The following is a 26,710-nucleotide window of genomic DNA, read 5'->3' as shown; positions in this document are numbered from 1 at the left end:
GAGCATGATCATCAGCAGATTCTCCGTGGTATCCCGGTCGAATACGGATCTCAGAGCAAGACCTACACCTACATTGCTCAGTCGCTTGGTCAGAAGAAGCCTGCAAAGCGGAAACATGAGAAGACTGACGGAAGAGCTCCAGATACTACTGAGGCTTTGATTGGCAAGGGTGCAAAGCTTGGGCGGCCTAAAGGAAGTCTCAATGTTGACCGCAATCCGGTGACTACCTACCAGAGTTATTCAGCCTCAGATGTAGCAACTTCTAGAAATCGATGTTGGATGGCTTCAGTGTTAGAATCAATGTATTGCTTGTTCAGCCCTCATTGGATTCAAGGATCTCGTGGACGGGAAACCGACATCTTTACGATTATCACCTATCATTTTGACTCACGTGCAACCTACGAGCTCAATCAGTCCGGTGGGATCAAATCCATACTCACTAAAGCACAGAATAAGATTGCTCGTGCTCTAGATAAGAAATATCAAGGTTCATTTCGGCCTGGATGTTATGCCTCTGCTGACTATTTCATCGAAGTCATTCTTGATACATCAAAAAATAAAGCTGTAATCCTCAAGACCCTCTTCAATTTCACCAACACTTTACAATATCATTGTGCACATTTCCCAGAGAAGCATCACTCTGAAGATACCCGCACTGAGAACACTATCAAAATCACTCGTAATGCATTTGATGGTGCCGAAATCGATCATCACAACATTTCAGCTCTCCTTGAACAGTGGACAACAACCGCAATCACTATCAAATGTGGTAGAGTCTGTACTACATGCAAAGAACACCAAAAAGGACATTATGAGGAAGAATCAACATCGACTCCTACCACACCATCATCAGAATCTTCAACTGTGGAAGTGGTAAAACAAATACCAAATTCGTCCTTTAATCCTCCAGATTTAATCAAGCACTCGACACTCAAACTCGAATCCAAGCCGCTTCACCTTTACTTTCATCTTGAAGTCACATCAATACTAGACTTGGATGAACGTGCTAGGTTTATGAGCAAGATGGATTGGCCGGCTACTTTGACACTTAATGGACATAGATACTTATTAATGTCTCGTGGCTACTGGAATGCAGCTCACTTCTGGACAAAGGTCGTACGGAATCATGATGGATTACCTGCAGTTTGGCTTTTTGATGATAGCAAAAATGCAGGCTTTGCACGCCTAATAGATCGTAAAATCTCAAATATTGGCGGGCCGTCTCCAAACACCAGTTGGCTTTTCTACTCGCGCGAATCCACCATAGAAGAGGATTCTTCCCTGCGTAAATCAGTCGAGCTTATCAAGCGTAGTAATCCAAACTATCCTGGATTCATTACCTCTCAAGGTGTAGCTGAATTACTTGCACCTCATCGACCTCAGATACTTGAATCAACTAAGGAAGATTTATGTGCCTCAGATGGAAACACAGATGAACTTTTCTTGGAAACTCAAACTGGTGTGCAATCATTTTTTCTATGTGATCCCTTCCACAAGCTCTGATCTATAAAATGTGATTACAGTAAACAACCATGCAAATAATGTTAAGGTAGATAAAAAGGTCAAGGTGAATCAAAAGGTTTCAGTTTTAGAAGCTGAAGTTGATCCTTCAACGGCGGAAATTGATGGGACAGCACCATCCAAGAGGCGTAAGGTCAACAAAAGGGCAGTTTTGACAGATTCAAAAGATGTTCTTGCAGCAGGTGACACTTCAACGTTGAAACCAAAATCTCCAAAAGGTCAGTAATTACATATTTACCCTCACTTAAGGCACAGCTCACATGTTGCATGTTGTTTGTGCAAAAGCAGTAAACAAAAAAACTAAAGGTTGGAAAGGGTGGGCTATTGTTGAGGTTGAGAATAAAGCTCTTGACAACACTGATGTAGGAGTATTCAATTTCCAAGAGTCAATGGAAGAAGGTAGTGTGCGGAAGTCAAAGCGTAAGAGATGAGGAGGATGGTATTGTTCTTGTCTCTCCTAAACTTGTTTGCTCATTTATTCAACTAGTGAATCAAATTGTTGCTTCTTTGTTTTCTCCTTTAATATTTCTATACCTTCTTTTTTTGTGATCATTTCTTTCTCTTCTGGTATCAGTTCTGCTCCATCTAATTTGTTTGAACCTGTCAAATCATGTTTACCAGAAACCAAAGCAACACAAATTTTGAAGAGGAGAAAAAATTCTTTAAAAGATAGTTATATTTTTTATCTATAAAGGTTTACAATTGCCGCTTGAAGTGCATTTAACGGTCAATCATCAGGTATGATGATGTAATTAAAGGTATTTGATGAGTGGTTCAAAAAGTTAACTTGTATTTTTTGGCCCGGTCAATCATTTGGTACAATGATATAATTGAAGGTGTTCAAGTCATAGGATGCATCTCAATAATGAAAGTTCAATATCACATTGAACTTTTCCCTTTGAGCGTAAAAGGAAGCTGTAATTTTCTACATTGGTGGAAACAACTGGATGGAAAATTCTATCTGAGGTGGCTTATATAGAATTTTACACACAAATATTTTTACACTCATTTTCTTGCGGAAAGAATTTGGGTGGAAAATTGCATATTGCCGGGCCCAGGATGTAATTTTCCACCCTAGTTTTTCCACCTTTTGTTTTCCACTTGGGAGAAAAAATTGAAAAAATGCGGAAAATTGCATATGATCCCCCAGGTTATGGAATTTTCCACCCGCCTTTTTTTACACCACAAAACGGGTGGAAAAAAACGGGTGGAAAAATATAGGTCCCCATTTTTTAATGCAAAAATGCAATATGCACCACCAAATAGACACTTTAAATTTTGCAGAATGTGATTTCTCACCAGAAATTGCTTAAGTGAACGCGCCCTTAGGGCGCATTCACTTGGGCAACTTCTGGTGAGAAATCACATTCTGCAAAATTTGAAGTGTCCATTTGGTGGTGCATGTTTCATTTTTGCATTAAAAAATTTACAGAATGTGATTTCTGGTCAGAAATTCCTTGAGTGAACGTGGCCTTAAGAGATGTTTTGGATAAATGGATGGGACCAGGGCCTGGGGGTTGAATTGCCTCACATGAACCAAATCATGATCCAGATTGTTTTAGATATTTAACCTTATTTGGATATATAACAGCTGACCTCGTCTCATGCGCTTAGTACTTCCAAGGTCTGAAAACAAAATCAGAAAGCCTATGTGATCCTTTGTCATTCTTTTTTCCCCCTGGCTTTTGGCAGTTGGCTTCTAAATCATAAAATTTCCCACACAAATACTCGTGATATGTATACACACCTCTTTTGAAAGACAAATTATTTGATTTCCTTTAATAAAGTATTGATGTGGTAGGCATGTTTCCAAAAACAGAGATTTCACAGTTAGCTTGTTTTTTAAATTGTTGTGAAATGTATAAAAGAATGAATTGAGGGAGTAGTGTTTTGAACATGAATTGTCAAGGTTGTGAGGGCCCATGGGACACTTTCTTAAGCTTTGGTGAGATTAACTTCAGGTATGGTAAGTATGAATGATGTACATACTACATTAGGGCGGTTCAAGAAGGGTTTTTACAGCTCATTTTTAAGTTTTAAGTTTTGTTCGGTTCACTTAAATTTTATGTAAAATTTTAAGTTCGTGGACCACCTTTAGAGGTGGTCCACAGTTTTGCAATCACCTATTCGGTCTTAAAATTTTTACACCTCATCCCTGCGAAGCAACAATTTACGTTGGATTTCAGCCTCAGGTCAAAATGTTGAAAAAAAAAAATTGATTCCCTTTCTCGTTTTTTTTGAATACCTCCCTGGATGTAATGGTCGTGGGAAAAAAAAAATGCTTTCTTTTTTTTCCCACAGTTACCTCTTTCATTAACAAAGTTTTTCAACAGGACGGGTTGGTCGAAACACAGATATTTCGGTTGAACCTCAGATTATCCCCGATTCCTCGAACCTCAGATTATCCCCAATTCCGTCCACCTGCCTGACAAAGCTCATGAACACACTCTTCAGGACCCGCTCGACCTTCTAAGCTCATGAACGAACCCTTCAGGACTTGTTCAATCATCTGCGGCCTCTACTTACGCGAGCTTTGGCTACCACATCCGCCCAAGGACTTGATCTCAGGATCTCAGGACATCGATCACAAAGGAACGACTGTCTCATATCAAATCTCATCAGGTCATGATCAAGAATGACGCAACGGATACCGAAGGACCAAATAAGCGGTGGCATACATAATCGCTGTCCTCGTCAAGATCTTCCCAAATCTTTCTTCTTTTGCTTTGTTCGAATACTCCGATTTCTCCTACTGTGTTCCTCCCTCTTTTGCTTGTCCACTTTCTTGCCCTCACATTCTGGCTCAATTCCCTTCATACAACTTGTCCACCCTGGTCTTCTACGTGCTTTTCTGTCTCCTACGGTCATCTTCATTATGCCTTCGAAATCGCAGCCCCCTCAAAACGGAAAGGTTGGTCAGGTTTCCAAATGCAGTTTCAATCGATGTGCTCCCGCTGACAAACCCTGTTCAATTTGGTAGCATCTGTAGGCACCTAGTGTAAGAGTTCGATGCGGATTTGACAATCTACGCAATTTAGAGTAAGATGACTCGACACCTGGACAGACAGGTGGATAGATGAGCTCTAAAGATCTCGACTGGCTGCCAACGCTCGTGCTCATAGCGTTTCGGTCGCACCGTCCGGTAAAACTTCCAAAGACAGCCCAAAGTTCGACCGCATCGATTATCAGACCATCATTACATACCTTTCAAAACCCACAATTCGTAACGCCCTTTTCGGGGGTGTCAGTCAAACTCGCATTTCTGGTATGCCGATGAATCCTTCAGCCCTGTTGAATCCCCTAGCAATCGAGATCAACAATGATTACAACATTCGACATAATACGACGAAGATGCGATTAAACGGCCGCGTGTTGCACTTGCGTCTCAAACGCTACAAGTCAAAGTACAACGCCGCCAAAGGATTTAGTTGCAAGACCGGGAGTGGCCTTTCTGCCAAGAATTGCGCTGACGGTATCAACACAATGGAAGAGCTTCTCGACTCAATGTGCCCTTTCTATGCCGAAATGGACGCGTTGTTCCGTGACAAAGGGAATGTGACCCCCTTTGGCATTCTCGACAGTGGTGTGGGTCCTTTCGATGGATCAGACGGAGATAGTGACGAAGGCTTGGAAGGATCTTCCAAAGATGAGAGTGATGGAGAGACCACAGACGGTCATGACCATCGTAAGTTTGTTTCTGTCTTGTCTTGATCTGCGTGATATCACACTGACCTTTCTGCCTGTGTGCCCCGTGCAGGACATGCGAAGGCGAATGACCACCTGCGCGTTCCTGACCCTGCTAATCAACTGCAAGAAACTGGCGAACCAAAGGGCAAAGAGCGCCTGGCCAGTGCAGAGCCCGAAGAGGGAAATGGCCTTACCCAAGATGCCTTGCAAACACCTTTCGTTAACCCTCTCAACGATCACTATCGTTCGTTCATCGACAACGACACTGGCTTCGACTCGCCTCTGCCAACACCAGACGATCGCGACGAAGACAAGTCAGACGTAAACACAAAATCGGTTCGAAAAGCGACACCGTCACATCAGCGTCCCAAGGGGAAGGCCGACAAACGCTCTAAGTACGCGCTTACCGCGGAAGAGATGGCTTTGGACGACAGTTCAGACGGTGAAGCTGTCAATGTTGGTGACCCTCAACTGACCACTGTCGATAGTCAGCCTCCCAAGAAGACGACAAAGAAACGTGTACAAGTTTCAAAAAGGCAATCTTCGAAACATGCACTTACCGCTGAAGAGATGGCTTTGGACGACAGTTCAGACGGTGAACCGCTTAACGTGGCAACTCCAGCAGCCATGAAACGTGGTGGATCTCAAAAGACACTCTCGCGCCGAGGCCTAGACCCTTTGCCCTCAATTGACCCGTCCCACATCCAAACCAAAGAGCACAAACATGCGCTTGCTTCCGCCATTCAACAGGGTAACGAAGCGAGGCTCGAGATGATCACAAAAGCCAACAATTTGCATCAACAACTTGAAACGACTCGAATGAAAGCTGACCAGGATGCTCGTGCTTCAGACCTCAGCTGGGCAAAAGAGCGGTATTTTCTTGATCGTCAAGAACAGCGTGACGCCGAGGCGAGAAGATTGGCACAGGAGTTACAAAAGGACAGAAAAGCCTTTTGCAAGCGATTGGTAATGGAAGGGAAGTCACCTCAAGAACTTGAGGCGTATCTTCATCTCGTATACCCGACGCAAGAATGGGTGTAAGTTGTCTTTTGCATGTTCTTCGCTTGTCAAAGTTAGCTAATGTTTCAAACAATCACTTTGTTACACCGATGTTTTAGGTAATCCGCTTATCAGAAGTGCTTTTCGTGCTGTCTTTGATCCTTTATCAGTTTATATGTTACCTACCCATGGCCTTTTTTATTTCATACACGTTCTGTCTTTTTTTTCTTCTGCCTGGTTTTTCACCTATTTTCCTTTGATGTGCTTCTCCAAACTTGTTTTCTACAAGTTCTTCTACTACTAGTTTGTGATTTTTGTGGTCGTCTGTACTGAGTCCTGCTCGAGTATGCAATTCTATATAGTTTATTGCAATCAAAATCCTCCCTTAAGCCAAAAGTCAAGGTCAAAGACCATCCTCTCTTAAGCCAATTGTGCCGTACACCATCAAAATGGCTGAACATGTCTTTTTTGCATCTTTCAAAAAGACATGTTCAGACATTTCGAAAAGACAAGTTCAGACAAAGACAAGTTCTTCATACTCAGGTTCAGACATTTTGAAAAGACAAGTTCAGACTGAACAAAATTTTCATTGCACAATTGGCAGACATACCGTGACCAAGCAAACAAAAGGCAGAAAAAGGAAAGACACAAAGACAATCAAGAAGAAATGACAACAACAAACTAAGAAACACAAAGACAATCAAGAAGAGAAATAACAAGTACTGAAACAAACTAGTAAGCCGAAAACAAAGACACACAGAGGCGATCAATCACCACAACCCCTCACGATCTTGCACAATAAGTCAAGAAATGATGGGTAAACCTCCGCTCATCCAATTGTATGCTACGGTGTGATCTCAAACCAATTCCCGCTTAGCCCAGCCCTTCTCCACTCCCGCAGCATCCACAGCAACACCAGCGCGTATTCTTCCGGCTTCGCCTCGTTCAGGTAGAACCATATCATCATCGTCCTCATTCCATGCATTTCCCAGATCCGCCAACATGTTGTGTAAGATGACACATGCGCGGACCCACCTGAGGATTTGAAACATGTCACTACGATCGTTCAAAGAGCACCTGAGTCCTTGAAGAGATGCCCATCTTGACTTCAAAATTCCGATACAGTGTTCATTTCGAACCCTGGCCTTTGCAACACACCAGTTGAACTCTTTGTTCCTCTGAACCTCGGCAGCCTGCCCTTTATAGGATGGAACCACGGTTTCTGACGGAACGTACGCGGAGTCGGCAATAATGAATTCGTCTGGTGAAGGCAATTAATGGTCAGCAAAAATGATAGTCAAGAAATCAAATGATTTTCAGACGTACCTTTACCAAAGAATAGATCTGGACAATTTGCGATCTCTGTCTTTGAATAGACAGTGCTGTCACAGCACGAGCCCGGCCACCCCGCGTACGCATAAGTGATTCTCCGGTTGCAATCACACACAATCTGGACATTGATCAAATATCGATGTTTACGGTCGAAGAACACCTCGCCGTCTCGACCAGGGCGTTGAAAGAGGGGGATTGTCGTTCCGTCCACAAAACCGACACACCCGGCGAACCCGTCACGTGAAAGAACATTGGAGATAGCCTTTCGCCTGTTGGCGTTTGGCCAAGTAAGATAGTGAGAGCCACAATCCAGGATCGCTGTGATCACACGGCGAGTGCAATTAGGGACTGGGCGAGGTTTCGACCGACAGAGGATTTAGCCACCTCAATAAGCGCATGAATCCCCTGGAAGTCGACCGAAGCGATTTATGCAAACAGGAGGTGTCAGGATTACTCCTACAAGCCCAAGAGACCCGACTGTCAGATGATTTCACCAAAACCAGAGCGAGAGCAACCTGTGAAAGGTATATCAGGCTATCCAGAAGCGTTCTGCCATAGGCTTTTGGCTGAGGTGGGGGGGGAAATTTTGAATAGACAGCTCGTCTTAGGGAGGGTCATGCCTGTGCGCCACCCTATTTTTTTTAGTGCCATAAAGCTTACTAAAAAAAATAAGGAAATTTCATATTGATTGAACAGTGGCTTAGCTGTTTGCAACTCGCTTTCAACTACGGTTGAATTGCAATTTTGCAGAGCTTCGCCCAGTCCCTATTGATAACCGAACCTCTGCCAACCTTGTAGTTTCTTGCGAATCTACCCACCGAAGCGCCATTCCCGTTGCTTCCCAGACGTTCCAGGGTCATTGCAAGTTGTTTTTCAACTGGGGGCTGTTGATGGTTTCCCAAAGAGAGGAACACGTGGTGTGATTCAATGATGGACAGGAGTGCACGGAATCCTTCGGACGTCGTTTGCATGGCCTGGCGAAAGTCGGTTCGTCGAGCTCGGAGCATGTCACGTAGGTCGAAAGTGGTATGGAATGGTATGCGGATTCTATCTTGAAGATAACGTCTTCCAATTACATAAGCCAGCAACTCACCCCACTGATTTTCGGGATCAAAAATGGTGTTGTACATGACGGCGAGGGCGTGATTATGTCGGAAGATGATTTCGCCGTCCGTGGGGATGTGGCCAAGGCGATTAGGGGCAGCCAAAGGCTCTTCTGAGAACAAGTGGGCTACTACACATAGATGGGTCAAGTCACGGATGACCAAGACTCGTTCGGAGACACGAGGCATGCAGGAAGAAAAGGCGAGTCGTGAGGAAATAAGCAAATCAAGAAGATGAAAAGAGGTATGGATGACTGTATGGATGTTAGGTTCTTCCACCTCGGCCTCCTAATAAAGAGATCAATGAGATCAAAGAGATCGGTGAAAAAAAACGAAAAAAAAATCACAAGAAGAAAAAAACGGAAAATGTTTTAGATAAAAAAAAAGGGCCATGGCGGTTTTCGGAACGTTGAACCTGATTTTACCAAGACGTAAAACTTAAATTAGAGGTGTTCGCCACTTTGCAAACCCAAATTTTAAGGACTGGGCGTCCTTAAAATCCTTGATTGCCAACTGGCGTGCAGGGTGTTAGCGTTTCTCATCTTGAACCGCCCTATTGCAAAGATCTCATCTTGCTTCAAGGCCTGAACCTTGAGCTTCTCTTTTTCAAGCAATATTGATGGCTTGTAAGTTCGTGTAGTGTCTACAGTTTATGTCAAACTTAGAGTCTGTTCATCTATATATATATGTATTGTGTTCTCTCATTAAGAATTGGTCTCAAGAAATCAAAGTGAATATGTGCACACATATCTTCAAGTTCATCTTGAAACTTGAACGTGATATCTTTTGATACATTCTTTGATTTGAGAATGTCTTTTTGCAACTAAGTCTTGTCAACCCTACATAAGAATATTTCCATTCAACACTGCAAACTGCTTCCATGGCTTCAATATGTACATCATTGATTATGAGGTGAAAAATGTTTAAACTTATTTGGAGTGTTATATGTATATGAGAGCGATAGACACATTTGTTTGGATGATGTGTTGTTTGTTTTCATCCACTGAGAAAAATCACAGTAGTTGCTCCTCTTTTGACCCCCAAAAACCCCTTTTTGTTGGCACGCATTGGGAAAAGATAGACTGATGGAGCACACATAGATGCCAGATCTGCATTTATATCATTGTATTTCAGGTTTTCAGGCCTGGATCTATAGATATGCTTGATTTGTATTTACAACTTCTTGGAGCACAAAGACTTGTATTTGATTGTTGAGTTGGAAATTTCCCTGTTGCTGGGCTGTGATTTCAACTTTGCCAATTCATCATAGTAGCACTCAATCAACAGTTCAAGATGAACCAAGCCCAGCATGTTGCACATGACTGGTGGAATCATTCCTTGGTTGTTGTTGGCAAGTAGAGTATTGGAGAAACAGATGTCAATTGAGCCATGGTGTAACTCGGAAAAACAGGGTGAACATCCATAATAATTCCAGAAGGAAGAATGATGCTGTGCAGCCCCTAGTGAAGGTTTTGTTGTTGGAAGGCCTTCAAGGGCCATTCAAATACAGAAGGTGTCAAGCACTTGAAGCTCAGCCAAACCACAAGGAACCTTTCCAACACCACTGCCAGTCTCTGATTATTTTTGACACAATAATGGGTCTAAAGCACAAGGTTGCAAGGGCCTCGCATGCGTAATCTGGATCCATGAAGTGTATTCAACCGCACATACCAAATCTCTCAAGCAGGCCACCAACTCATCCCTAACCAGAACCCTTGTTATCACCGTCATTTACCATATATACCAGATCTTTTTGATGAAAATTGTGACATTGATACACCATAAGAGAGAGATTTCACAAAATCCCCCGAATCTATACCTTGTGACATGGCCTCACCAGGATGGGGGACTTCCTTAAGTTGGTGGTACACATTGCTTACGCATGTGCATATTTTGGTATGGAAGAGAACAGGTCGACTGTACTTGTGACAATTTCCGAGGCATATGTGATTTATTTATTGCTTTTGGGGAGTTCGAAGACACTTGTAGAATTGATAGTCTTTACAAATAAAATACTTCAAGACAAATACATATTGACGAGATTTCTTTCTTTCTTCCTTTCTCATCATTTCTGAAATCTAAATAACAAAGTTTTAAAAAAATAAGCTCAATATCAGTATAGAGGAAAAGAATGAATAACCGATCAGAGCACCTTACACTATATTCAGATGAATAATGTTATCAAAATCGGTCTTTTCGTGGGGTCACTTCATTGTAACCTAGAGATTTTAAAAGCGCCATGGAGTAGTTTTTACATTGATGATATACTAGTTCGAATCCTTCCTGAATAATTAAATTTTCGAAAAAAGTACGAAAGTCAAATGAAGTTTGTTTAAATTCGAGCAAGTAGGATTGCTATTTTATTACCTTCCCGCCATAATCTATTCAACATATAAGAACAACCAATGTCAATGTAAAGTGTTCAATTATGTATGTATATTGAGGATGAGAATTTACATGGATCATCAATGACTTCTCCATTACAGAATCCTCCAAACAGGTGGACTACGAATGAATAGGAACAACCATCAGCATCAAGAAGGGAAGAAAATCAGTGGAAAGATAATTTCAAGGTGTAAATTCATACCTTTTGCTTTAGCATCTGATGGCATAATAAATCTAATGTTTCTTAAATTATGTTCATCCATTCCTAAAATATAATCATAATCATAGAAGTCTTGGGTTTTGAGGTGTTGTGCACGTGAAGAGATCGGTACTCCTTTCTTTCGACATATGGCTACAGTTCTAAGATCACCGATCGGATACATGGGAAGTGCCATAATAAAAATTCATAGTAATTTATAAACAATCATAAAATTTCAAAATCAGTTTTAGTGAAGAAGTGCATTTATTTGGATAGATTTATTTAAAAAAGGATCAACCTATCATCCGGAGCTTCACCAACATGCATACTAATCAGACGAAAAGATTATCCCATCATTTAGTTTTTCAACGACTCCATCGAAGAACTAAATCGGATCAATGTACTTTGTTGTACCAGCACTCTCGATCCGTGGAAAGTGAGAAGACAATCCGTTTATCTCTACCAGATCAGCAAAAACTGCTTGTGCCATTGGTGATCGACAAATGTTACCTGATTCAATCAAACTAGTCAGCATCGAATGCACTTCCTGATCATGCGTGTATGCGGTAATCGAAAGAAGTTCTTACCGAGGCAAACAAATAAAATTTTATAAGTCTTTTCCGGATTATTAGTGGCCATGATTTCGGAGTTATCGCTCAATGGATGTGGTATGAGATGATGGGCTCTTTGCGTTAATGAGATTGATAACTTATCGTCAAACGTTAGATTTAGTGCTGAGCTGCTCTGAACCGCTCTCAATCCGCGCATACATGCACAAAACTCCTGGATTTTGGAAGAAATTTCGAAATTAAACCTAGACCTGAACTCAAGTTTCCATTGGAATTTCAATTGATCGCATCCTCACTGCTCAACCTGCAAGTACAATAACTTCACGATTTCTTGATCAACTATCATCCTACTCAAACGAAGCAGAGGTTCATTTAAAGCCGATTTGACCAACCTATCATCACCGAACCCTAATGTTTGTACTCGGTGTCAACTTACCAGAGCGTAAACTCGTCCAAGTAAGTCCTTCATTCCAGATCAACTTTCTATCCGCCTTTCAACATGATTCTCATTGATGATCGATTCTGACAAGCTTGCTTTCATTCTATTCTCAAGTTCGCTCTACTACAGTATGTTGGCATCGGACATTACACAGCCAAATTGATATGTAATCGGCTTCAATTCCATCCGAAACTAACAGTCGGTGATATGTCAGAACACCAAATCTCAAGATTATCGGCCCTACTTTCCTCACCACCAACCTCACCACCACCCAACTATCCACTTTCACCACTCGAAGGAATCCAACCACCATCAATCCTAGATTTCAAACTTTCTGATCCACCAAAACCAAAAACACTTTCATTAGAAGCAGATCCACTTCAAAGGTTAATAATCGAAAGTGATTTAAGAAGAGAAGTTCGAGCGAATATAGCTCATCATCGAGCCGTTGGATCGTATAGAGGAAAAAGACATGCATTAGGATTTCCTGTGAATGGTCAACGTACTCATACCAATGCTAAAACTGCTAAAAAATTAAATAGAGTGGATCGAAAGGCTTATTCTACGTACACTTCTCAATCTTCACCTCTACTTGATCTTCCGCCAAGAAATTTCAGGTGGGTCTTTCTTCTGACTTGGTATACCACAGTGATTCTTCTGACTCGTATCTTTTCATTTCTCTACTACGATTTAGCTCTCCGCTTTTAACCACAACTTTTCAGTATTCAATACGATGGCTACAGAAGGCAAATGAAGCAAGGTGGGATATGTAATAAGACTAATCTCACTGAATTTGGTTTACTGGGTTGGGAGAAGTAGTTGAAATTTGTACTTGATGCATCTTACATTGAATACAAAAATTGGCATCAAGTTCCTTTTCAGGTCTCCGATATAACCAAGCTTTGGGCCTGATTTTAGAAGGGATCACCAGGATACGTTTTACAAGTCACCAAGCTGTGTATCTGATTGCCTTTTTTCTGCACTATCAAGGATAATTGATGCATTCTTCTATAAAACCAGAAGAGAGTCACTTATAGGCTTTTTCGAGTCCTTGGTGCAATCGTGCAACACAGCATAGATCAATTAGATTCATTTTCACTTGGTCAAGCTGGCTTTATAGTCTTGACTGGGAGAAGGCTTCCACCAATTGATGTTCAACTTTCTCAAAAATATATGATTCCCATGTGAGAGGCACTATTAACATGCTGTGGTTGAAACCCCCTTCCCAGTAGAAAAAATGTTTTCTGCCACTTTTTACCATCTAATTAAAAACTGACCTGGTTGCTGCTGATTATTGTTTTACTTGCCTACCCCTTTTGATCAACATTTTGTGTAGAAGGGGTATTGCCGGACAGTAAGGGTCTTGAGTCTTTACAATAGCACTTTGAGTATATTTTATCTTTTTGTCTCCTTTGTGAATCAAGTCACCATGACTTGAGTCTTGGCAAGCTCATGGTATAAAGTTGAACTTGTACCATTGGACTAATTCAAAGTTGAGGGTGCTTTTGATTGTTTTTTTTTGGGATGTCACTGGTTGGGGTTGAAAGGTTTGAAGAACACTAGAGACCATGATGATGTGGGCATGCCTGCAACAGTTGGACTGATACCATTACATATGTATGTTGGCATAACCAAACCAACTCATCATGTTCAATGTATTGACTGATCCAACCTCAACCAGAGCATCATATGAAGCTCATTACCAGCTCAATTTCTCAATTTGTACCACATGGCATCAAATTCATTGGTTATTGAACCTACACTACGGTGCAAACTTTAAGGGCAAATATGTGTTCAAAACACCCCCAGTAATCACATTTGAGAAACATGGGACTTTACCTACCAGTGACAAATCTGTTTTGTAATTGTGATGTGGATTTTGAATTTTTGTAAAATATATGTAGAGCTGATGTACTTGGGTCATAATTTGAAAACACAAATTCTCGAGGTATCTTGATACCTCATCAGAACATAAATTGACCACAACATAAACTGAATGTGCCCGTTATGATTTCACCAGGTACTTCACATATAATTTTCATCTTGGACCGCTCAGTGATGTAGATTGTTCATGAGCTTCTGATACCAAAGCTCTGTCGCAAGCAAGCCCACGAGACCCGAGGTTCGACTTTTGGAAAACCAAGTCATGAAAACCTTCACTCAAATCAAGTCATTTCCCTTTTGACAACAAGTCTCAGATCACTTTTCACATTGTTCCGCTCTTTGACTTGTTTTTTTATTATCTCTTGTTTGTTTTACTTTCTTTTCTCTATACTACTATCATATCCATTCCCTCGTTTCCCTTCTTATCCAATTTCGTTCATCAGTCTCGGTGGCTGCTTGGATTTGATTTGGTTTTGATCAATGACCCCCGCCTTCCACCTTCGCGCGACCTCATATATCACTCTTCTTATTGATACGGACCTGAGTTAGGCCATACAACCAAAGACCAATCAGTTCCCAACTTGAAAGGCTTGGTGGGTATAGTACGACACATCTTTCTGTGCAACATGTACTAGATGAACTGAGTGTTTCTGCTTTTGCGTGACTTCAGGTAACTCAATTTCACCGCCGCGAAGATTGTCGGTCCGATGAACATCTGTCGACCTTGCATACCGATCGTGATATGATATTCTTGGTAAGTGAAGTATAGCTGCTTTATGCCTTCATCTCGCTTTGTATCTGTCTGTCCAGCCGTTATTCTAGAGTTGCTAACCCATTTTGATCTCTCCTGGTCATCACTAGTCCATGGTGATTTTTTCTGCTCATTGGATGTCCTTGTATGGAACCCGAAGGATTGACTGGATATCCTTTGCATCGAATTTTGTTGCTCTCAATTGGCCTCTCAGTTCATCCTTGAGTTTCTCAAAGTCCAACCCCCAAACAATAATATATTTCTCCCTGGCAAAAACTAGTGGCAAGAAGATGTACCGTACTGATAGATATTGACTGAATGGGGATTGGCTCATCATTTCCTTTTTTTTTGTTATATATCATTGGGATTTTCTTCTATGGCTACCTACAATTACTTCTTTACATTAAAAGTCTTTTTGTTGCACAAACATTGTTGTTTTTCTTATTTGTACGGTACATCCGGAACGTATCCAGCGTCTCATGTCACTGTGTTGCCCCAGTAAGCAAAGTATTGTGACCAAAAGGAAACCAAATGATGCCAACAGAGGAAATCAGAAATCAAAATCGAGATACCAATACCGATACAATAAAATGACAATTAAAATCAAATCAAAATCAAACCGATCAAGATCTGGGTTGGATTCATGTTCCAGAATCCATGTTTGGACGATGTGTGTATTGCATTTCATAAATGTAACCAAGAAGATTATATCAGCGATATGTCGTAAGTATGTGTGACTTTTATTGTTGATACCTTCAGCATGCCTGCTGATTACATCACGATTATGTAGGATGAGTGTTGAACAAAGATCAGAATAACAAGTTTGCAACGCAACCACATATGTTTACATCATGTTTTTACTGGGCATGTCATCAACATATGAAAACAACATCATTGGAACAGGATGGTGAAATCACATAAAGATTACGAATCTTTTGAACCGCAGTGTACAAAACAACTATGGATCTTGTTTGGAATGGGTCTACCTTTTCTAGGCAATAGGAGTAGATTGAAGATTCTTGGTTTGTTTACACTAACGGTACTCAAAGTAACTAGGTGGTTTCTGACTACTTTGAAACCTAGAACCTACTTTTTTTTTTGGCGGTGATTTTCTTTCTAAGTATGCTTGGCGCGACTGGGTAGCTTTGAGGACCCTTTCTCTACTCTAAACATAGCTTTGGCCTCTTCGAATCGGCCCTCGGCAAGAACCGTTGGTAGACCTGGATCAAGCATCCAGAAAGGTCCTATCTGTCATGTAGTCCACCTCACAACCTCCAACCTCCTCTAACTTATGTAGGCTTACACGCCTACCTTCACCTCTAAATCATGTCAACTTTTGATTTGAGAACGATCAATTGTTTTTTGAAACAATTGATCGTTCCAACTCTCACTTTCTACAAGATTTGCACTGAGCACTCTCAACTCAGGCTTTTGTTCAATTTTTATTTCAGAGACGCCTAGAAAAGGAAACGCGCCACATTCACAACAGATCCCTTTAACCCATTGATTGTTTTTAAAATAATCAATTTTCACAACTCGCACGGGGTTAAAGCTTTTGAACAATCGATTGTATGTCACAACTCTCACAAGTTAGAATCAATTTGCATCAGTTGAAAATCTAGGGTAAGGACTTGATTGAGTTTATCAAATGAAAAGATTGGAATCGAACGGGATGCAAAGCTAGAATGAGATGATAAGTAGAATTTGTTGAATTGAATCTTTAGAATGAGTAGGTGAGTTGATTGAAGTAGTTGAACACGTAGATCAGTTTGTGAATGATAAAGGGAGACCAAGGGTTTGAACTTCAGAATAGGATGGTGGTGGTGGTTGATCCGATGGACATGATGAGCTTGAGATTAGGCAGCCGGCACGGCGGTACAAAGAGTGCTCGCCTACTTTTTCCGGGTGGCGCTTACTTTTTGGAAGTAAGTTTCCTTAGGTTTCCCAACTAGGCAGAAACCACCTAGTTACTTTGAGTACCGTTACTCAACAGAGGAGAGATTATTGAATCAGCATCTATGAAGTGATTTCAAGACCAATTGTGTACAATGGTTTCATGGCAGATTGATTGGACTTTTTACTAAACTTTCTCTCCAAACTTGAAGTTGTACTTTCATCTCTATTATCTCTATTGTGATGTCAATAGTGTTTCTTATGTTTTCTCAAATGATTGGTGCCAGTATGGCTCCAAATGCCCTTTTCTTATCTCCTTTGTGAGAATCAATGCTCTCAAGGAGCTTGTTTCCATGATGAAGAGCTCTGGGAAGATGTGCTACAATACAAATTGGATCCAAATGGCAAATTTACAACTGGGTTACAGAGTTTAAATGAGTCTTGACAGCGTGGATCAATGCATTATTTAATGATAACAACTCAGCCTATTGTTCATGATCTAACAAAACAAGTGAACTTGACTTTTAAGCAAGATAACAGGTACAGTGATTTGTTCAAGAGTGTTTGATAACTTTGGCTATAAAAGTTGTAAAAGAGATGAGGAGATCACAACTTGTACATTGCTCAAATCAACATAAATGCCAAGGGTGCTTGAATTTAGACAGAGGACAAAAATTTGAGTGTGTAAGTCAAACTTCAAAGAGATAATATTTCAGAACCAAAGTGGTGTTTAGACGGTGTTGAGGTATTGATTCCTGATATGTATATAGTTTCCAATCAAAATAATTATTTGCCTTTTGCAGAGAAGGTTAACAGAAGTCAAAAGTATGCAAACTGTTTCAAACATGTATAACAACATATAATAGTGGTTCACAAACCTGAACACCCAACCTAAAAACCCATGGACAAAACCCATTACAACCCAATTGTTTTTGGGGGTCTGTCCACTACCCAATTGTTTTTGGGTTGTCATGGGTTTTGTCCATGGGGTTTTAGGTTGGGTGTTCAGGTTTGTGTACCACTGATGAATGTGACAAGGTTATATTTCTTTTAGCATAGAATTTGTGTGGTCTTCAATGCTCACGGTGTTGCTTAATTAGAAAAGGCATGTTGAGCAAAAGATATGTTGAATGAAAATTTGGGTCTGATAAAAGGGAATCCTTTTCAAGTATGTCCACAATTGCTTTTGACAAGAGGGCATTTCACAGTGCCCATGTGGGCTGCCCCAGACATTGGGGGCTCTAACAAGTACAAAGCCTTGCCTTTCAAACCTTTGTACTCCTGAGGGCCCCCAACGTCCAGGGTGTTCTCCACAGGCACAGTGTTTAAATCTAGGTTTGATAGCATGTGATTGAAAGTCAAAAACAAAGCTTTTCCAGAGTTTGTGCAGATGCATTTTGAAATGTGATGTCCAAATAGTAGGTTATTTGATTTCTGAAATTTGTGAAAGGTTCCAAAATATGTGATTGAATGTTGACAGGAATGCTTTTCAGGAGTTGCTGCAAACACTATTTAAAATTTGATCTCCAAAGAGTAGAGTGCTTTTTGCAATTTGCTTTTAAAAAGAGTTCAAGGATTTGCTTTATGTGGTACTTGATGTGGGCATTTCAGCTTGACTGATGACAACATAACAGTTATTTTGGGGAATACATCTTGTGAAGAGAGACTTCCAAAGCTTTAGATTGAAAGTGAAAGGACATGCTTTAGAAAGTTATGAAGTCATTGTTTTGACTTTTCAATATCAAGATTAAGGAAATGCCTCAGAACTCATGACTCAAAGTTAATTAATGCTTTTCAAAAGTTATTACAGGTGCTTTTTCAACTCTGCTGATCAAAGGGTATATCAAGGCCTTTTTGAAATGCTTTTGGAAAAGTGCTTTCAAATTGATTCTGGTCAGATATTTGTGATATAAGGATGGTCACAGTGCAACTTGATTGATGAAGTTGTTTTGAATAAAAAAAATTGCAGAAGATACTACACAGCTTCAGAAATTCTTTTGAAAATTTATGGCAATTTCTTCATGAAATGCTTTCCAAAACTTGTGTGAGAATGTGGAAAAATGCAGAAATTTATTGTGGAGTTGTCAAAATCTGGCAACACCGTGGGATGGATTTAAAGGTATGAAAGGAGAGTGCTGAGGTAAGATTGAATAGATTTGTAACCAGTTACCACCGCATACTTCATGGGTGCACCTCTAGGTTAGTGATCTTTGGTGACCTCACACTGCAAACATTATCCAACTTCCCCAAGTGGGCAGGAAAGAATGATTGGGAGTAGGGATTGTCATAAAATGATCTATCACTCCACACCTGAGCCATAACACCCACACTACATATGTGTAGCAGGCTCAGTGAAGAGGTGGTTATCATGTACATACAGCTTGGCTCAGTTATCTGCTCATCACAATAAGTTATTCATATGTAATACATGCTGTCACTTTTTTCAGATTGACAAAAGCATTCAAAAGATTGACTACATACACTGACTCAACTTTTTGGTGTAATCTCATCAACTCAACTGCATGTAACACCCTTTCTGTTACTAAGAAATAGCTTCAACAATATTGCCTGAGCAGCTGAAGAATTATATGTAGTGAATTTTTGAGACAATTTTGTCACAGTCAAAAAAGCTACATGTAGTATAACATGTGATTTATTTATTCTGGTGGGCAAAAAACTGAGCGTCCTGTATGTACATGATAGACAACTATTTACTTAGCTTGCTGCACATATGTAGTGTGGGTGTTATGGCTCAGGTGTGCAGTATTAGATCCTTTTATGACAAACTGTACTATTAATCATTTTCCTCTTCCAACTTGGGGAATTTGAATGATGTTCACAGTGTAAATGCTCAGTATGTCACAGTTCCTACCCACCCCTGTGAAACCACTGAGCTTATGATCATAAGTCATGTCCTGAAGTTTCAAAGGGGGGTAGGTATTTAAGTTTATGTAATGTTTGTCTAGAACATTTGAAAATTTCCAATTATGGGTTAATGCTTGTACACCAAAGTGTAACTTCAAATGACATAGACTCAAAATATAAAGAGATGTATGATGGCCACATCTAATCTTGAATAGTAATGAGATATGCTAGTTGATAAACTAGCAGAGCAATACTGGTAGTCCCACAGGATTGCTCACACTTCAAAATCAGTCTTTCTCAAACTCCTCAATTGGTAAATTTGCTCGATATATGCCCACATCTGATCTTTCACATTCTACACAGGTCAACTTGCTCAGCATGTTCTTATATTATCTTTCTTTTGTACAAATTTGCTACTTCACAACTGTGCTGAACATCTGAGCACATTGCTGAGCATGTTTGGCAAGCATCAGCAAGCAAGTGCATGCCCAGATATGCATGTACTATTGATTGCAGCTCTGCATGTAGTAATCAACAAGTGACTACAAGTCACAAAGAGTAGTAATTTACAAGTCACAAAGCTTACATTGCCATTCAGAGCAACAAATGGATGACAATGCCAACATGCATTAAATCAGCATTTCTGATTATCTAATGCATCAATTGTAATAATTTTTTCCGCAGGGAAATTGCTTTATTTTCTGGCAGTGTTGGTGATGGCGGAGGGCTGTCAGGGGCTGTCAGGGGGGTATTCGTCTATGCTGTTGCCGTCCGCGTCCTTACGAGACGGAGGGCGAACATTTGCAAATTCCATCTTGAAAATCTTCCAATTTGATCCAATGAGTCCAAAGGTAATGACCGGGTTAACTCCTTGATGTAAAGGCCAAGAAACTTTCATTCTTGAGCCTTCAACTGGTTCAACTCGATCTATGGTCACCAAATAGTACATAACGCTTGAATGCTTGTGGCACGCTTCTGATGATCTCCTTGAGGCTCACCTATTCTGTACCCGCTGCGCCAGTATTTGTGGTTCTCTATACCGTCCAAGAAGGCTAAAACAATTACCAGTATGTAGATCAGCTTCCATGAGACATCACAAGGGGCAATTGAAGATTTTTCATCAATTCAATCAAACTCACCCTCTACTTCAACATTTTCCTTTTTATCATCGATTATCTCGATGATCTCAACATGCGGGTGAAAGATTCTAGCTTCTGGCGCAAGGTTCCTCTGGTTGTAGCAATCCCTTCCCATGGTCTGTTCGTTAAGCAGAATGTCCCGAGCAAATGTGGTAACAGCAGCTCTGAGTCCCTCTACCATGCCACCACATTGATGATAAGTAGCTTAAACAAATGAAAAGAATCCAGGCAAGTCAAGACTTACCATCTTGTATTTCACTTATTTGCATAGCTGTCACTACAGATCGAAAACCCATCAAAATAACGAGTGAAATCCAAAAGGTAATCATCTCGAGGAGAGTATAGGTAAAACAGAATACTACGTGTAATCAAAAATGATATGAATGTTATTGAGTAGAAGGTGAGTTAAACCCAAGCGTTGTTTAAAACTTTCTTGGTGAAAGACATGAACTCATTTATAGTGTAGCTGATGATCACATATGCTCTCGCAAGTTTTATCTTTGTTTTTTTTCTCAAGTGACCTCCGGCCTCTCATCTGCTTGAATTGGAAAACTCAATGAAGAGTCTCCATCTTTTGAACCTGATGATACAATCTTCAACAAAAAAAAGATTTGTGTTCATTATGAGACGTCTGCGCATGTTACCTAGATAACGTCTGTTTGTCCTACTTGCAAGATGTTGTACTTTCCGCTTAACGAGCCATTTTTCGAAAATATCCTAACTTAATCAAGTCCCGCGTGCCTCTACATTTGAAGTTTGTGGCCGAGGCACGAAAATATCGACATATGGCATCTCTTCAAGACCTAGAATTCAAAAAACGGATCAACATCAAAAATAGGCATTTTCAACGTGGAGGATCAGAACCCAGAAGTCTTAGCTTGACAAACCCCTCTCTGTGCGGCCAAGTCCCCGCCCGTGCAATGTCATATAACTCCCAAGCCCTTCGTCCAAAGTGAAAAGCGGTTTATCCGACAAACAAGTCTGAGCACACTGAGTTAGCCTTTTGAATGGATTATCGGATGTCTTGTCTTTGAGATCTTTTGGATCCGGAGTGATTCAATCAGAGACCAATCGCGAGCGCCTTTCAAACACCGCCGGATGTTCACCGGTGACATTTGTTGCCACAGTTCTATCTTTTTTTAAACCAGATCTCATACTTCAAAGAAGAATCTGTACTTTATCAATATACAATCTGTGAAAAGTTACAAACCAACACTCGACGGACCCCAAGGCCTCCGGCCAATATGATTTACAAGCACGTGTCTAATGATCCAGAACATAGCCACAACCCAATACAATGGAGCCGGCGATCACAGAGACCAGATATCTTTGTTTTTGTACGAGGGTTTCTAAGAATGATATGTTTTCAAGGAGCTGGGCTCTGCATAGCAGTACGTGACACGAAGCGTATGGGTGCACAAAATAGTCCACTATGTAAGACGCGAGTCTCAAAGATTGGAAAGATGTGTACATATCTGAGTAGACAAATAGCGAGCATCTTCCTAACACTACCCTTGATTAGCCGGTAACATCTTGATAGAAAATTTTGCAATAATTCCATATGGGGACGGGGAATTTTACACTGAGTCATTTGAATCGAAGCATCCTGTGTAAAATTGGGTCAGTGTAAAGATAAACGAACCCCCTGTTTTGATTTTTACCCTCATTTCGATTTTTTTTTCGATGTTAAAGATTGCAGTTTGAAAATAACAGTGCAAAAGTCTTTCAGCTGGCCACGACATTCATTTTACGCTGAAAGTTTAACACCAAGAAATGCAGTTTGAAATATTCCAGCGTAACAATGTATATACCCTACCCTACCCAAGTCTCGTATTTGCACATGTCAAACTTACACCAAAAATAATGTCTCCATGTGTAAAATTACAATTCTGCCACACCCAAATGACATTTCACACCAAGAGAATTACGCAGACAGTCATTGAGAGAGGTTGATTGCTTTGCTTTTCATCGAGACTAGGACTGAAACATTTCCATGCTAGATGTTATGAAGGACCAATCAGATGTTCGAAAAAGGGATTGATTATGAAAAAAGGATTGAGTTTGAAAAAAAGGGGAATGCATACAGGCCACAGGTCAAAGTAATTGTTGATCAATTTATATGGCTGCAGGCGCAATGACTTTGATTGAGTCACTGTTGGTCCCTTCAATACTCCAATGTGAAAATCTGCAGCATGAACCCATTTTGTTCAGAATCTTTGCCATATATTTGGAGTACAAAAATACAATTTATATCATGATTCCAATATTACCAGATCCCTCTGTTAATGTCATTGAGTTTGCCAAGTATCCTTCAGAGTGCTTGTGAGATCCATACGCTGATGTTGTCACTTTATCTGCTACTTGGAAGGTTTTTCTAATGTTTTGTCCTACACTGCTGTTTTCAAGTGCCAAGGACTCATGAGGTTCCGAGTGTAATTCTATGGTTTTATCCGAAATGGATGGCTCTTCAAAAACTTGGGACACAATTTCCACTCCAAAAAGCAGAGCCTTGGCCCTTGACTCTGAGGATTGTAGTGCCAGGTTTGAGACCCGTTCAATTTCCACCCCCACCCTGACCCGCGTCTGAGTCGGACACTTGTTCATCACTATTTGTAGTCGGTACTGTCGGACCGCGTCGACAGGCAATTTGGGGTGATCGAGTGGATATGGATGAGCTGAGCGGTCAAAAGGACAAGAACAACTAAAACCGACGGAAAGTAGGAATTAAGAACCAATCCAAAAGGGCGGAACGATCGATCAAATAAAAAACCACATCACTCCAGAAACTAACATTCAAGATGCCGCGAATGACACCCGAACTGTTACTTTCAACTCATTCCTACCTCAATCCACTCAAAGATCGTGAATTAGACTTACGTGGTTTTCAAATACCAGCTATAGAGAACTTGGCAGTTACTAAAGTCAGTTTGATTCGATCTTGATTTGTTTCATTTCTTTTGAAAGTTTTGCTTTACTGACCTGATAGATGAGTCGAATCATATATAAAAAAACTATTCAAATCATCACTTACTTTGTTTCTTTACTTTAACTTATACTTGAACGGTCTTCTTCAACTCCCCGATCCAATGAAATCAAAACAAAAAACGTTTATACGGTGATGCGGTGATTCTTTAATTCTTTCATCATGTTTTGTTACCACTAATTCAAACTTATGCCTACCTGGACATTTCTCCTTTTCTTCCACGTGATACCATGTGACCAAACATTGGCATTGGTATCACCTTTTTTTAATTCAATCCACATTTTATCAATTTTGATTTTCTTTCACAGGATTCAATCGATTCATTAGACTTAACCGATAATATAATCCGATCAGTCATCAATTTACCCAAATTAAACCGATTGAAACATCTTTATTTATCTAATAATCCAATCACATTTATTTCACCCAACTTATCACAATCATTACCTAATTTAAAATCACTAGTAATGAGTAATTGTCAATTGACTAATTTCAATCAACTTTTTAAAATTTTGAGTCAATTCAAACATTTAGAATTCTTAGTTCTTAATGGAAATCCGATTACTAAAATGTCATTTTATAGAGATTGGTGTATTTATAGTTGTAAGAAACTTAGAATGTTAGATCATCGTAGAATCAAAGATCAGGTAAAGTCGTCCCCTGTTTCATAACATCTTATAGCATTTTCTTTTGTTTACGTAAACTTATGTTTCTTTTTTGTTCTGAACTTTCAGGAAAGAAAAACATCATTAGAGTTGTTTTACGATCCAACCACAAAACTACCCACCGATCTAGCAAAAAGTCTATTAATCCTAGATGTTCAAACTGAAAACAATGCAATCCAAATGGATTATCAACAAAAAGATCAACAATTACCAGGACAAATGGGAAAAACTTTAACCAATGAAGAAAGAGATCGAATCAAATTAGCAATCGAAAAAGCTGAAACAGTAGATGAAGTTAGAAGATTAAAAAGAATGTTGGAACAAGGTTTTGTTCCTAAAGGTGAAAAAGAAATTCAAGTTGAAAAAGAAGTTGAAAAGGAAACTGAAACGCAAAAAGATACGGAAATGGTAACAGAAAAGGAAACTGAAACGGAAAATCAAATGGTTGTTGATGAAGAAGTAGTAGTAACTAAACCTACCAAAAATACCAAAAAACCAACCAAAGCTTCTGGAGCAAAGAGAGGAGCAAAAGCTAAAAAATGATGTAATGAATGTGTTTGTTGAAGGAAAATAAATTGAATTGGAAATTTTTGTTTTTGTTTGTGGTTTTGTTTTGAAATTTTGCAGAAAAAAATGTTGAGAAGATGTCTTGATTCAATTCTTGTGTCAATTTTTTTCATTTGATGTTTTGATGTCATAGAGGGGAAAGAGTACATTTGTGAATGGGTGATGTTCAATTCTTTGTTCATTTGGGAGAAAATGTTGGAATGCTTGACTGATAAAAGCATTGGGTTTTTCCTGGAACTTTTTTGAAATGGATTTATCTCAATATGCTAGGAGGATAACATCACCCTGTCTTAAGCCATCTATTTGGTACTTGTGTTGCATAGATATCTGATACATAATTGATAGATGTGATTAATGCTTGACCTGGAATGAATTGTCAAATATGAGCTGGTAGAATGTAAGCTTCACAAGTCTGGACTGATGAGGTATGGCACTACTACTTCATCAACCCTTGATTGGAGGCCCATCTGGATTGATACCTTCTTAAAAAAACTGGTGACATCTGACTAACAGTCACACCCGGGGCCCATTAACCTGAGGCCTCTCAGAGCCTGGGCAGACACCCACAATAGACCCCACACCATGTGGCTAAGGCCCTATGCTTGCCCTGGAAGCCACAGGGCCTGTATGTGGCCTGTGTAAGTATCTCATTGGCAAAAGGCTGTTGGCTTTTTTTTGGCTTGAGTTAACTTTTCTATGTGATAACCCCAAATCCCACAGTTGTTATCTTTATTCTGCAGTTAAGATCTCCCAATCTCCAAATGAAAGACCAAAACTATAATTGTTGGCATTAGTTTGGCTCTTGTTTCTGTTAATTTTCTACAAATTTTGAGCAACCAAAGTGTTGGTTCTTTTGACTCATTCCTTTTTTCAATTTTTGAAATTATCATGACAAGGGCTTAGCAGGGCAATCAGCTTTTTAAGGGTTTTGCAAACAAAGGAAAGTGGATTAAATTGGCAAGGAATTTGGAAACAGGATTGGGTTGTCAAGCTTTATGAATTTAGGTTGTAGATACATCAATATGTGTAAAATCAATTTTTCACTTTTGATTGACAATTTGTATCATTGATTCTTCCTATGCTCAGTTTGAAATTAATTTATTGCTTTTAAAGATAAAATCATCTAATTCCACTACAAGAAATATCATGTTTTCTGGGCAGAAAACATAAGCACTTACGGGATACAAAGTAGAAGCCGGGCACGTGCCCAGCTTTGTGCCCAGATTTTTTTTGGCAGTAAATTCAAATTCTGGGCCGGGACTTTTGCCCAGAAAATCAAAATTTACTGCCAAAATAATTCCGGGCACAAAGCCGGGCACATGCCTGGATTCTACTTTGTATCCTGCAACTGATATGCAAAAATATTGAGCGCTGAGGAAGAAAGAGAAAAATTCAAAAAAAGATGCATATTGTCTCCATGATAAAGACCTTTAGTCTGAGTTTTTTGCGCTTTTACAGTGTATATAGTTGAAAGTACCAACACAAAACATTTATGATCATCAGATGACCACCCATAACAGTTGCTGAAACTTGGACCAGAACCAAGAGAACATCTTCAATTCTCCAAATGCCCATTGATTTTGCGCTTCTTCTTCAAAACACTTGATGTTTAGTTCATTAGAAAGCAAGCTATAGCTTTCTTATAAATGTTTTGTCAATGTCCTAAAGCTGTGGCTGACCCACAAAAATCATAAAACTTAAATCTGGATTACAATTGGTGCCAGTGCTT

At 39.9% G+C, this 26,710-nt stretch overlaps 5 protein-coding genes across 5 annotated transcripts; 3 read left to right on the top strand and 2 right to left on the bottom strand.

Moving 5' to 3' along the window:
• Positions 1–300: 300 nt before the first annotated feature.
• MELLADRAFT_104073 (uncharacterized protein) lies at positions 301–2,265 on the top strand (the record flags this gene model as incomplete). Its single annotated transcript, XM_007407278.1, has 4 exons — positions 301–1,010; positions 1,314–1,459; positions 1,524–1,739; positions 2,216–2,265. The coding sequence occupies 4 exons, from the start codon at positions 301–303 to the stop codon at positions 2,263–2,265; spliced, it is 1,122 nt and encodes a 373-aa protein (XP_007407340.1).
• An 8,732-nt stretch (positions 2,266–10,997) lies between these two features.
• On the bottom strand, positions 10,998–11,865 carry MELLADRAFT_95848 (uncharacterized protein; the record flags this gene model as incomplete). Its single annotated transcript, XM_007407064.1, has 6 exons — positions 10,998–11,023; positions 11,100–11,147; positions 11,230–11,387; positions 11,525–11,554; positions 11,631–11,769; positions 11,814–11,865. The coding sequence occupies 6 exons, from the start codon at positions 11,863–11,865 to the stop codon at positions 10,998–11,000; spliced, it is 453 nt and encodes a 150-aa protein (XP_007407126.1).
• A 338-nt stretch (positions 11,866–12,203) lies between these two features.
• On the top strand, positions 12,204–12,786 carry MELLADRAFT_31252 (uncharacterized protein; the record flags this gene model as incomplete). The annotated part of the gene is made up of 3 exons (XM_007407279.1): positions 12,204–12,251; positions 12,349–12,436; positions 12,557–12,786. Coding segments are annotated over 3 exons (366 nt in total), but the record flags the coding sequence as incomplete, so codon positions are not given.
• Positions 12,787–20,357: 7,571 nt separating this feature from the next.
• Positions 20,358–21,095, bottom strand: MELLADRAFT_104071 (uncharacterized protein; the record flags this gene model as incomplete). Its single annotated transcript, XM_007407063.1, has 4 exons — positions 20,358–20,554; positions 20,626–20,679; positions 20,767–20,970; positions 21,011–21,095. The coding sequence occupies 4 exons, from the start codon at positions 21,093–21,095 to the stop codon at positions 20,358–20,360; spliced, it is 540 nt and encodes a 179-aa protein (XP_007407125.1).
• Positions 21,096–23,487: 2,392 nt separating this feature from the next.
• On the top strand, positions 23,488–24,957 carry MELLADRAFT_77115 (uncharacterized protein; the record flags this gene model as incomplete). Its single annotated transcript, XM_007407280.1, has 3 exons — positions 23,488–23,687; positions 24,058–24,396; positions 24,484–24,957. The coding sequence occupies 3 exons, from the start codon at positions 23,565–23,567 to the stop codon at positions 24,955–24,957; spliced, it is 936 nt and encodes a 311-aa protein (XP_007407342.1).
• Positions 24,958–26,710: the final 1,753 nt, after the last annotated feature.

The sequence above is a fragment of the Melampsora larici-populina genome, assembly GCF_000204055.1.
Source record: "Melampsora larici-populina 98AG31 unplaced genomic scaffold MELLAscaffold_8, whole genome shotgun sequence".
Classification (NCBI taxonomy): domain Eukaryota; kingdom Fungi; phylum Basidiomycota; class Pucciniomycetes; order Pucciniales; family Melampsoraceae; genus Melampsora; species Melampsora laricis-populina.
The sequence above is the reverse complement of the archived record's forward strand: the minus strand, read 5'-3'. Positions and strand labels throughout refer to the sequence as shown.